The 13,578-nt window shown below is 42.2% G+C and overlaps 1 protein-coding gene across 1 annotated transcript in view; it reads right to left on the bottom strand.

Moving 5' to 3' along the window:
* The window catches only part of SEC11A (SEC11 homolog A, signal peptidase complex subunit), a 30,564-nt gene that overhangs the window by 5,185 nt on the left and 11,801 nt on the right, over window positions 1–13,578 (bottom strand). The window contains exons 3-4 of the mRNA XM_068275823.1: window positions 5,606–5,755; window positions 3,347–3,466 (exon numbers count right to left, since the gene is read on the bottom strand). Of these exons, the coding sequence (XP_068131924.1) occupies window positions 3,347–3,466; window positions 5,606–5,755 (270 nt within the window). The remainder of the gene's footprint in view (window positions 1–3,346; window positions 3,467–5,605; window positions 5,756–13,578) is intronic.

Raw genomic sequence — 13,578 nt, 5'->3', positions numbered from 1 at the left:
CTAGCTCGCAAGGCTGACTGGGACCTCTAAGTATGTTCTTCCTTTCTGTAATCTGATATAATGTATGCTGTACATAGGTAGTCTGGATGTAACAGAGTAGATACAAGACGACCTGGGTACCTTCAGCAGGAAGGTACTAACGCAGCTGTAACGCAACATGGAAATCTGCTTTGCCAGGGCATGATGAACTGTAGTTATCTGCATTTCTGTTTCTGGAATAAATAACGTAAACCTTGAAGAAGCCTGAGAAAGTCTATCTCCTGTTTGCTGTGTGGAGAGTCAAGTGATCTCACAGTCTGTGAGACGCAACTGTAAGAAGTTAATGGTGTCGAAGCAAGGTGATATAGAATAGGTTCTAACACAATGCGCTTGGCCAGCCATACATAAGTTAATCTGTGTCAAGGCTATCATAGTTGTCACTAAGGGTAAGGCTGTATTATATAATCTCACCTTCCTCCCTATAGTGCTGGTTTACAAAAATTAGACTACAGGTGTCTGGTGACGCTATAGTCTACAGTAGTTTCTGCAGTCAGAAATGCTTCTGTCATGCAAATAGTCCACCTAAATGCATTATGGTGGATGGGAAAAGGGTGCCTCCTTTCCATCACATACCATACGGCTTTACCGTGTGTGTTCTTGTCATTGCCCATTAGCACACAGATCAGTGAATGGGAACATCTAAGTGCCTGTGATCAATGACCACTGGCATCAATGATGCCGTGGTCATTGATAAAACGAAAGTAAAAAACATACACATATTACTTACTGTTCGTGTACTAACAGTACACTGAGGAAGATAAAGTGGGGGGACATCTAGTGGCCAAATAGTAAAATTACATTTACATACACTACAATAATAAAAAAATACATACATTTTCCCACTAGTTAACCCATTACCTCCCCTCTCTCTTTACCTTAGGGACTCAACTTTTTAAATTTGCATGTCATAAGGGTATATTTCTGTTATTTTTGCATATATATGCTTGTAATTAGTGATGGACGCAAAACAGAAAAAATACACCTTTATTTCCAAATAAAATATTGTCGCCATACATTTTACTAGGGACACTCTAAACGTAATAACCAGGCCAAAATGGGCAAACAAAATGTGTAGGTGTTATCCATAGCAGCACGTTTTATTCTAAAACTATAATGGCCAAAAACTGAGAAATAATGATTTTATTTCCATTCTTTTTATATTATTCCCGTTAAACCGCATTTAGAATAAAATAGTTCTCTGCAAAACATACCACCAAAGAAAGCCTATTTCTTTGAAGAAACACATTTAATTTTCCAATCCTTCCTGATTGGTAACTATCAAGAAAAATGGCAATTTTTAAAGGTGACCACACATTAGTTGTAACGTGTGGTTCACAAACGCTGTTAAATATGACACAAGTTTTGTTTGTTTGTTTGTTTTAAAGCCCCTGAACAATTTACTCAAGCCACCTACAAGTCTTGCTGAAACTCCCAAACTATCACCATCAAACATACTGTCACTGCCACTTTAGATTCTTAGTAGAGCTAAGAGATGTCAGCACTAACTAATGACAGACAAATAATTTTTCAGTCATTTTTACATCTCTTTCAAGTGGAAATTAAATGAATATTTTTACACAACAAAAACTAGAGCATCAAACATCATTCAATCTCCAGAATTTGCAAAACTTAATGCAATTCACAAACCTAAAAATAGTTTCAGCGGTAAAAAAAAAAAATTATATTTCCAGTGATTTTTTAATTTGCAACTATTTTTACTAGTCTGTTCAAGACTGAGGCTGATTGCATAAAGTTTGCAAATGTATTATTTACAGCCATAAGATTTTCCACTATACATGGCCATCATTAGTATTATTGCCCCTTACTTTAATATGGCCGCATTTAGACTCATAATGTATAGCCCGATTACAAATACACATACAAATAGAAAAACAGACAGATGTCAAGTTTGGACACCGACATAAACTGGCGAGCAACGCTGGAGAGAGCCTCTGTGAGTAATGTGGGCATACACGGTGCGTTTCTTTCTTATCAATCGAGCCCCTGATGGGCTCGATTGATAATATCCGACAGGTCCGATCACGAATGGATTGATTCCCCGCTCGATTCCTGCCCGCGGACAATGGCAGGGAATCGAGCAGAAGATAGGCGCCGCCGGCGGGGACGAGCGGTAATCGATTCGGGCGCACGAGCTGACGCGCGGCGGGAGTCGATCCGGCGGATAATCGAGCCACCGGATCGCACCGTGTATGCCCACCATAACACTCCCCCTGCTCATCACACAGCGCCGCCCGGGGATTAGGAGGGAAGGAGGGTTGCACCTGTTGCTGGCCAACTATACTGGTGGCATCTAAAGCTGCCTTACCTATACTGTGGAACCTATAGCTGGCAATGGAACCTATAGCTGGCTTACTATACTGTGGAACCTATAGCTGGCTTACCTATACCGTGAAACCTATAGCTGGCTTACCTATACTGGGGATACTCATAGCTGGTTTACGTATACTGTGGAACCTATAGCTGGCTTACCTATACCGTGAAACCTATAGCTGGCTTACCTATACTGGGGATACTCATAGCTGGTTTACGTATACTGTGGAACCTATAGCTGGCTGCAGAACCTATAGCTGCCTTACCTATATTGGGGACACTCATACCTGGCAGCACCTAAAGCTGCCTTACCTATACTGTGGAACCTATAGCTGGCAATGGAACCTATAGCTGGCTTACTATACTGTGGAACCTATAGCTACCTTACCTATAATGGGGATACTCATAGCTGGTTTACCTATACTGTGGAACCTATAGCTGGCTGCGGAACCTATAGCTGCCTTACCTATACTGGGGACACTCACACCTGGCTTACCTATACTGTGGAACTTATAGCTGGCTTACCAATACTGTGAAACCTATAGCTGGTTTACCTATACTGGGGCTTATACTCACCATTGGCATGCTGATCCCTCGTCGTGTACCTCCAATAGCTTCCCCAGTGTCATCTTCCATGTCCCTTGGCTTTGCTTCTCCCTTGGCGAGAACATGTTCCCAGGCAATCGGTTTTGATGACGGTGGGTCAAACAGCGTCATCAACACCTGGTGGAAAACTTTTTTTTGTTTGTTGTATTGAATTCAATACAATAACCTGTACTGAATTCAATATTGGGAAAAAAAAAAGTACAGCAAAAATGCTGTATAATATTGGAAAATAATTGAACTACTTTTTTGCACAGAACTCCTATGGAAATTGAATGCCAGGGAGGTCAATAATGAATAAGCAAAACAGGCTATTCATACTTTTCATTTCATCCCAGATGACTGACCACCAAAAGTGCGTGTATGAACTTACCCTCTGGCTCTTCCAACCACATCTTTCTTTTCCAGCCAGTTCTGGCCTTGCTTGTACAGCCCTCGATCATCCACAGCATTGTTGTCGCCCTTCGTCAAGAATTTGATGTCTCCATTTTCCCTTAAACAGAAATATCTGTATTACAACTCGTGGCATTTATATTACAGTCTAAAGACATAGTACAGTAAGTGCATTCAGTCTTCTAAATCCTAGGTTCTCAACGTGTGGTACGCGTACCCCAGGGGGTACTTCTGATAGTTCCAGGGGGTACTCGGGCCTTATATAATAAACCAAGAATAACAAATTTAGAGTTGTAGAAAATGATAAATCCTATTTAAACAACACCAAATTAGTGTTTTAGCTATTTAAAAGCAAATAGTAAAGGCTTGGAAATAGTTTAGAACCAATTATCATGTACTAGCTTTAAATATATATTTGTCAAGGGGTACTTGTGATAATGTTTACTATGCTAAGGGGTACTTGGTGAGTACAGGGTTTTAAAAGGGGTACATACCAATAAAATGTTAAGAAACACTGTTCTAAATGACATTCAATTGGAGTGCCTTCTTCATAAAAAAAAACTGTAGCCTTATATGAGGTGTGTTCAAAGTTAGGCCCGAGGGCCAAATGCAGCCAGCCAAGCCTTTTCCAGTGGCGCCCAAAGCTCCTGAGATTTTCATTGCATGCAACCCACAGGCTGTTTGCTGAGGCACTGCGTGCACCAATGTTTAGGGCCAACCTGTGTCATCGCTCTGCTTCCCCCTCTGCTTTCCTGAAGCCACACAGAAAGTAGTATAGAACTACAAGAAAATAAGGGTCAGAGTGTATACACAGTATACACTGGAATAGGTCAGCCATTTTTTTTAAACTCCTATAGTGATTTATATAGGGCAAAAGAAAATGGCTACAGAAGTCCCAGTGGAGGGGGTGGAAAAACAGAAACATGGGCCTGGATTGATGAGTAAAGGCCACTTATGACAGCAGCAGACCATCATTATGTCCACAAATGGAATATGATTCGTTTCCCATAGCAATATAGGTTGGCTACCGTCGGAGTCTTCATTTCTTCATAAGAAGATGGTTATATTATAATTTATACTTATACCCGTATTTGCCGCTGTATAAGACGCAACACTGTGTGTGTGTGTGTGTGTGTGTGTGTGTGTGTGTGTGTGTGTGTGTGTGTGTGTGTGTGTGTGTGTGTGTGTGTGTGTGTGTGTATATATATATATTTTTTTTTTTTTTTTTTTTTTTTTTTAAACCTGGTGCGTCCATGTTCCAGGAGCATCTTGTATATGTTTTCCCCCAATTATTGCATCCTCTTGTGGTCCCCCCCCCCCCCCCCATGTGTAAGTAGGAGAAGCAGCAGCATGTCTCACCTGATCAATGACTCCAGCAGGGAACCCAGACCTTTCATCTCCTGCACTGCTCCCCCTAGTGATGGCTTCTGATGATGTCTGCTGATCGGGTCATCAGCAGAAGTCGACACTAGGAGAGCAGTGCAGAAGGTGAGAGGTCTGTGTTCCCCGCTGAAGCCATTGATTAGGAGACACGCTGCCGCTTCTCCTACAGCGGAGGGTACCCTGGAGCAACGGAGGGGACCTCGGAGCTGCAGCAATGGACATATTGGCAGCCAGTAGCAGAAGGAAGCCCCAGGTAAGTTGAACTTTTTTTTCCCCTCGGATCTTCCCTTTAAAAGGAAATAAATATGGCAGCCACCATATCCCTCTCACTTGAGGTGTACTTTAAGGACCAGAGCAATTCTTTCCATATTTTAAACAGGACCGCATACAGAGCTCTGCTGTCTTAATGAGAGCAGAGCAGCGGTGCGAACAGTGGGAGGCACGCAACCACGGGTGACTGTAATCTAAGCCCTGGTTGGGATAGCAGCACCCAAACAGGGCGTAGATTTTAATAAGCATGGTTTGGAACCAGTTAAAAAGCACCACTTCAGGCACATTTTTTTTTCCAGTACAAAGCTTGCTTTCCCTCTAGTCAGATAAATCACTTTCAATGTAGCTGGTCAGGAAGCCAGGCTGGGGCCAGTTCCTGCAGCACAGACTCACAATCGTCTCAGAGTGCTACAGTACGTGCCTTACCTTTGCAGGCTGCATAGTAGGATGATGTGATCAAGGATGCAGCAGCCGTCTGAAACTGAGCGTCAACCTATCTCAATATTTCTATCATTTATAAAACTTATGCAAGCTATGAAGAACAGACACAGCTTTTTTTGCTCCATTTACTTATGCAGTTACTCACTTTTCATGAATTTTTAGAACACGATGTACAATGGGTATTTCTCTTCCTTCTATTCTGAAGACAACGATTTCGCCAACTCTGATGGGATCATCAACACGATTGGTCAAGAAAAGTAGATCACCTCGATGGAATGCAGGCTCCATACTGCCACTGTGGAGTGGTAGAGTGGTAACGTTAATAAAAACAAGAGAAAATATGCAAGTGTAAGGTTGATTCAGAAAAAAAGTGTGGTATGTTTAGAAACTCTTCAGTAATTTTCAGCAGAATTCATTTGACTTTTATTGTACAGTATTGAGAGCCGCTCTTCAGTTCAGCTAAACACAATGGTCCTGAATGTCACTCTGCACATGGAATTGTCAGTGTACAGGACAGCAATCTAAGCACCAGTAGGCTGTGAAAAGCATCATGGGCAAGGTTAATAAAACTTAATTCTTGTCCACATATACATAGACACTTGCCACCACCACATGCTTTTTAGCAGAAAAGAACTTAAACAGATAGCACTGATGCTTTGCTTCTGTTTAGAAGGCAACACATACTGCAATGTTCCTGACAGAAGACATACCACTGCAATGGGCATGGGGTAGAACACATTCTGGTGCATGCGTAGAGCAGTCATGCTTCTTAAATGGACAGGTGTGCAGTTAATAAAACATATTTAACAAGCTTGTGTCGAATAAACGGTGTGCCACTGGATGATCGGGGAATCCTTTGGACTACCTAGAGGCTTTGCTCTACAGAGGTAAGCAATTTTAAAATTTCACTTTCACTTCAGGAAACCATAAAATCCCAAATGTAGCCAATATATTTATTATACTTTTGTGTAGTGTGAAAATGAATCAAAACCCATAGTGGGTTTTTATTGTTGTATCTATCCAGGGCCGGTTGTAGACTTTTTGCTGCCTGAGTCAAATGTGTGAGAATGCGCTCCCCCCCCCCCCCCCCCCCCCCCGATTTGGAATTATCATACAGCACCCGACAATTTACTCTGTTTCAAATAATGTTCTCACATGATATGCAGCAGCTCAACAAAGCAGCCATGCTTTTGGTGTATATGCAGAGCTTCTGTTTGGGTTCAAGGTGCGTTTGTAGTTCCTGGGGGGGCTCAGCGCATCTCTGATGGAGGCCATTCGGAGGCGGCCTGGTGTTGCGCTGATCCACCTTTTGCGCAATTTTCAATTTTATTTGATTAGCTGCACCCAGGCTATGCATATACATAGGTTAGGATTTAGTTAGTGTTAGGCCCCTCCCATGGAGGATTGACTTCTTCGCAGTGGGAGGGACGAGTACTTAATAGGTTGCATGCAAGCTGTTAATGGAAACAAACATCCTCCTCTAGTGGTAGACAGGTCATGTGTATGCTCGGTGTGTATTCGACCCCACAAGTGGGGCTTGCACTCTTTTGCAGGTAGGCACTAGTCTGTTTTTAAGTAGCGCTGCTTATTTTCTTGCTATGTACTAATGTAATTCGTTTTTGGTCAGCTGCTCCCACTTAACAGCCATGCTTTTGGTGTATATGCAGAGCTTCTGTTTGGGTTCAAGGTGCGTTTGTAGTTCCTGGGGGGGCTCAGCGCATCTCTGATGGAGGCCATTCGGAGGCGGCCTGGTGTTGCGCTGATCCACCTTTTGCGCAAAATAGCACAATGGCTGGCAGCGAGTCTGTGAGTGTCGTTCTCTTTCTTCTCTGACTATATGCTGTTAGGTGTAAACACAGTACAAAAATGCTGCCCCTGTAATCTCTGCCGCCTGATGCAAATGTTTCAGCTTGCCTCGTGAGGACCTGTATCAATTCAGGAGGATTTTCCTCACTTCCAATCTTGAAATGAAGTAGGGTACACCTATCAAGAGACGTGAACAACAACTGTTCTTGAAGAGTGGGCAACAGCTATAAGCTCGGGCAGAATATTATTTGTGCTTCTCACATTCTGTTTTGGTAACCACTACATCAGACTGTGGGTGGTTATCAGGACAAGAAGAGAGCTTTATTCTTCATAATTAGGATAGATAGCAGCAATACCTAGACACATGCTTAGCCCCATGCTAACTAATAAATTACAAATATAACATCTCAGTGATGACTGGACATGGGTTAATTCCATCCCTCAGCTATCTCTAACATTTGGATGCACTAGCAGGTAAATCTTATCCAGGAGGATATTTGTAAATTGACCTGATCAGTTTTTTACCCTCTTCAGTTAAGCTGTGTGTTGTGGTACTTGACACTGTGAATGGTTATTACCAAGCATAGTCAATAGGTATACACCACGAAAAACACAAGAGAGTTGATTATGATTTGTCAATGAGATGCAAATGTCAAAGTTAATGCTAATTTATGCAGCTTAAAAATGGACCAATCGGATTCCACTAAGGTAGAAGTTGACTGATCCATTCTCAAGCAGCATGGAAAATTTGCATAATGCAGCATCAACTTGGAATTGTTTTCATTTCATAGTAAACAAATATTCGAAATAAACAAACAGCTGCGGTAATAATTACAAGAGCTTTTTCCCCTCCAGGTAACAAAGCCTAGCACACGAACACTTCTGCGTGGTTTTTGTTTTTCCACATCTCTGCAAAGTTACATAAATTGAATGTCAGTGGAAAGAGCTATCACAGCACATCCTCCTGCTGCACGGCTTTGGCTGCCTTGCGGTAATGTACCTCTATTAGCCTCACCTTTTTGGGAGCCCATGTCACAAAGATACTGTTTATTCTTGAGGCACAGTGTTATACGCTTTCCCAGCTGAATTGCTAAATACGAGAATTTCTGAGCTTTGCATTTGTTTCCACAAACACAAAAGTACTTTAGCGCGAATATACCGTACCTTCTTTTAGAATGTAAGCACAGACGGTATATAATGTGCTGCGTACAAGAGTAATCGGCGCGGGAGACTTGGGCGCAGGATACAGCCAGTGTATATTCTATGATAGAAGAAGAAAAGCGTCGGCACTACAGTGTTTGCGCTGAATTTGAAAGGATATAGCATATAACAGGCTATCTGTGCCCAGCACCCACCGCTACCACACCACCTCAGACAATGGTATGTTCATGCATGTTTACGTTGAATGAATAATTTTGATGCCACAATTTGAAGATACACTGTATTGGATTGTTTACATGTGTTCCACCACACTCTGAATTACATAGCAATAGAAGCAGTGCCGATTGTCTCCCTCTCCTCTCCTTTATCGTAATACAGCCAGTGTATGGCTGATCCTGCTGCTGCACAAGTTCTCCTGCGCTGGATTCACTGTGTTCGAAATGTGCTTTGTGAAATCCTGTAATCCAAATCAGTTTAGTAACCACCACCAGACATCTGGTAGAGGTAGACAGACACACTAACAAAATATTATAAAACTTTAACTTCTTGGCAACCGTGTCACAGCCTATGACAGTCAATCATGGCTGGCGGGGAGAGGGAGGGCAGGGTTTAAAAAAATAAATAAAATTAAAAGCAAAATTTAATACCCAAAAAAACCCAGAAATAAATATTTGTAAATAAACCCAAACAAATATCCTGGGAGCATCAAAGCCCTGAAATCTCTGTTGGTGGGCAGAAGGGGGGGAAATCACTTGTGTGCTGAGTTGTACGGCCCTGCAGCGAGGCCTTAAAGCTGCAGTGGCCCATTTTGTGAAAAATGGCCTGGTCTTTAGGGGGGAGGGGGGGGGTTAAGCCTGTGGTACTTAAGTGGTTAAAAATAATCAGTTTTACAGATATTAAAATGTATATACATGCACGACTAAATGTTTAATATGATTCACTATTATCCCTTGAGATTCTATAGTTAATATTTATAAAATGATATCTTCTACAGAATATATAGGCTTGTCACTAATTGTCCCTCAGAGGAGCTCACAATCTAATCCCTACCATAGTCATACCTGCCACTGTTCCGACCACTATGTTCACTCAGGGATTGGGCTGTGAACTTGCTTTTTCGGTGGATAAGCTTCTTGATTAGCTAATGTCAAATACATTTGTGGTTTAAGTACATGGTACAGAACTCAGACACTGGGCACATACTGCATCACAGACTGTCACAGCTTTAAAGGGAACCAGAGACGCCAGCTTTAAAAAAAGAAATAAGATTTCATACATACCTGGGGCTTCTTCCAGCCCCATAAGCCTGCATCGCTCCCACGCCGCCATCCTCCGCTTCCTGGATCGCCGGTACCGGGTCCCGTCACTTCCGGCGGACGCGGCCAAATGTCCGCATGAGCAGGGGCTCCCTCCATACCCGTACGCTTGCGGCTGCGCCAGCCGCACGCCTAAGGGTATGCCGGGAGCCCCTGTGATGCGGACGATTGGCCGTGTGTTGCCGCCGACTGGCCGAAACTACGGGACCCAGGACCGCCGGATACAGGAAGCGGAGGACGGCGGCGTGGGAGCGATCCGTGCATATGGGGCCAGTAACACCAGGACAGTAAGTACCAGCTGGGAATTGTCAGGTCAGCAACCAGGAAGAGTTAGAAATACAATTCTTAGCCAAATAATTTATGCCAGGACAGGCCAGAACCAGCTCACAACATCAGCACCAATCCAGCAGGACCAGGCCACACAGCTAAACTGGTAATACTAAGCTAGATTCAGAGAGGTGAAGACTGCTTGCGGGGGCAGAATATAAATCCTGCAAGGTAGCCCACCACGGAATTCTAACAAGGTCAAGATGTTTAATGTTGTGATAATAGGATTTTCACTTGCAACCCACAATGGGTGTTATTGTTGCATGATGTGACACAGTAATAGTGAAGAACTTCTGCTCTTTTGGCTTGATGAAATGCCTGAACAGAGTATGAAGCCTTCTACCCAGCTTTGAGTACATGGACTAATACAGTGTTTGGCAGCAGGTTTTGATACTTCCATCTCACTTCGGGGTAAATTCACTAAACTGTAGTAAGCAGAATAGCAGGCATAAACTCATACCGCACAATGAGTAGAGCAGGATGCAATAAATTACGCTCCACGCATCGTGCATATGCACATTATACTGCTTACTGCAGTTTAGTGAACATACCCATTCAGAACATCACGGACTTGTTTTACATTTCCAGAATGTAAAATATAACCAAGATGAAATAATGTTGCTAGTAATCTATTGCAAAGAATGGATCTGACTTGAAACTATAAGATTTATTTTTTTCGCAGCAAAAAGTGGAATTTCTGATGCTCTGCCTCTAATACTTGAAGTCACTGTCCATGAATGGGCTGCAAATCAGATGTTTTGGCTCTAGTCTGACTGCCCTGACTAAATGCTTGTTGCAGGTACGTGACTCAAAACAACTAAAGCCAAAAGCCCAGCATGACAGCCAAGCAACTAGCATTGTTTACAAGGGAATGAAGATGGCAGTCTCACTTTAGGTTCCCTTTTTAAAGAAATTTGCTTGACCATCTGTTTAGATTTTAACAAAAAACAGCTATGCATTTTTCACAGTTCTAAAGCAGTGGGCATCTAGTACGGTAATTAGTATATTAAATGAGGTGTATTTTTTTACATTACTTCACATTACATGAGAAATCTTGCTCTGATGATTAATGACAAGTAGATTCCTATCTTAAAGAACAGACTATTTGCTTTTCCAATCCGTACTTAAGGAAAAATACATAAAACCTTTGGATAGCCTTTTACAATCACCTCCCCGATTGCTCTTAAAGACTGAGCATGCTGCCACTTCACAAACATGCTTCCTGATATTTACACAAATAGAAGGGTGCAGCGAATGAAGACCAGGACAACACATCTAACTGACCTTTAAAAGGTAATCTCCACTCATTTGAGAAGAGATGTCAGGTTCTGCAACTATTTGCTTTATTAAGCCATCAATCTCATAAATACATCTATGCAGCAGACAAGCGGAAATAGAAATAAATAAATGGGCAATTGTGATAAGAGAAAGGGTAAAGTGATTAGCAGTGAAGATTTGAGGACAGGACTCGGTGATCTCACACATAGAAAGATAACGTTAACTGCATCATTTGCATAATTTTGATTAGCTACCAGTTGATGGAGCAAAAATCTAATAAAAAGCAAGGCTATTAATTCAAGAAGTACATAAATACTATGTATGCACCTCAAAATCTTTCCTATATTTAGTGTTTATAGAGCCTATAGAAATGTCATTGATTAAACTATTTGCTGTTCATTGCAAGAACTGACATAGAAATTTAGGTTCTGACTTAATGTCAAAAGACTGAAAGATGATGTGCATACACAAAAAGCTGCATCTAATACACAGGTCAATAATTAACTGATTGTACACATGACCAATTGCTCCCTGATAGAACTTGATTCACCTCAGTCATTAAATCAGTCTAAGGCCTGGAACCCACTAGAGTGATTTTGTGAGCGTTTAGGGAGCAATTCAAACCGCTAGCGATTTCCCTAAACGCTCAGCTAATGTTAATGGATGGGCCAAATTCCACTGGAGCAATTGCGATTCCTAAAACATGCTGCATTTTTGGCGTTTAGCGTTAGCGTTTCTGCTAAGTATATAAACGCTGGCCTATTCGCTGGTCAAAACCTACAGAGAGCGATTTAGTTAGAGTTTTGCTTGTCTGAAACGCTACCCAGAAGGCCTTGTGCTTCCCAGAAGGCTTTACAAAAAACAGTCTCCTACTTCCTGGTGACGTCTGCTGGATGGTCGAAAGTGCTACAGAGCTGCAGGCTGCGTGCAGAGGAAGAATTTCTGAGAAATGCGTCGCAAAACGTGGTTTACCTCTGGAGGATGTCATTGTAAAAGTGCAGCCTCATGAAGTGCTTTATAATAAAAGGTTTGATCACTACAAAGTTAACTCGCAAAAAAGTCCCTGAAGAAAAATCTTAGACCTTCGACAGGGTATTATTGATCTCATCAAAAAAAAATATATATATATCACCTCCCACCCAGCTAATACAGTGGGCCAATCACACAGCTCTTCTTCCAGCACACCTTCACAATCACCTCCAGTGCCTATTTCACCATATCCCAAACAACCACCCTATGGGCACTTGCAAAACAATCAGGGACAGGGTTACTACCCAAGTGAACAGGATGCAGCATACCACAATTACCCATATAGGCCTCCAAGCCACATGGGCTATTACCTCCCTTACCAACCTCCTTATAATGTTCATCAGCAAACTCAAGAGCCTGTTATGTACACTTATCTTACACAAATAAAGCCACAACAAGCAACTGAGAATACTGCCTCCAGCAAAAGTTCATTTGTGGACCTGCTCAGATGAGATGATGCCTAATTATTAGTTAGATTTTGGCACCAATATGCAAGTTAAACTAAGGTTTGTTAGGCGCAACCTAAGATCCCATTACAGTTCTTATGACCCCAAAAATTATAACCTGTAATATTAAAGGACTTCTATGGGAAAAAAATGTAAAAAATATGTTTCTTGCAGAGTAAGATGAGCCATAAATGACTTTGCTCCTATGTTGCTGTCACTTACAGTAAGCAGTAGAAATCTGACAGACCCAACAGGTTTTGGAGTAGTCCATCTCTTCATGGGAGATTCTCCACAAGGCTTTTATGATTTCTAAATAGCCAATCCCTGAAAAAAGATTTATATAAAGATGCAGACTGCTCCCCTACCTGTTTGCACACTTTTGTGGCAGTTGGGCAGAGCTACTGCCAGTGGCGGCTCCAGGAATTTTTTTTAGGGGGTGCTATGCAGGTGCTGGACTAATTTCCGGGGGAGCTGACTACCGGCAAAAAATGGGTGTGGCTACAAGGCGGAAAAATGGGCGTGGTCATGACCGGGTGAGGGCGGGGCTAACTGTAATTTAAAGTGAACTGAGGGTGAGAGTGATATGGTGGCTGCCATATTTATTTCCTTTTAAACAATTCTAGTTGCCTGGCAGCCCTGCTGATCTATTGGCTGCAGTAGTGAACTGAATTACACCAGAAACAAGCCATGCAGCTAATCTTGTCAGTTCTGACAATATTGTCAGAAACCCCTGACCTGCTGCATGCTTGTTCAGG

The sequence above is a fragment of the Hyperolius riggenbachi genome, chromosome 3, assembly GCF_040937935.1.
Source record: "Hyperolius riggenbachi isolate aHypRig1 chromosome 3, aHypRig1.pri, whole genome shotgun sequence".
NCBI classification, from domain to species: Eukaryota; Metazoa; Chordata; class Amphibia; order Anura; family Hyperoliidae; genus Hyperolius; species Hyperolius riggenbachi.
Note: the sequence above shows the minus strand (reverse complement) of the source record. Positions and strands in the feature narration are given on the sequence as shown.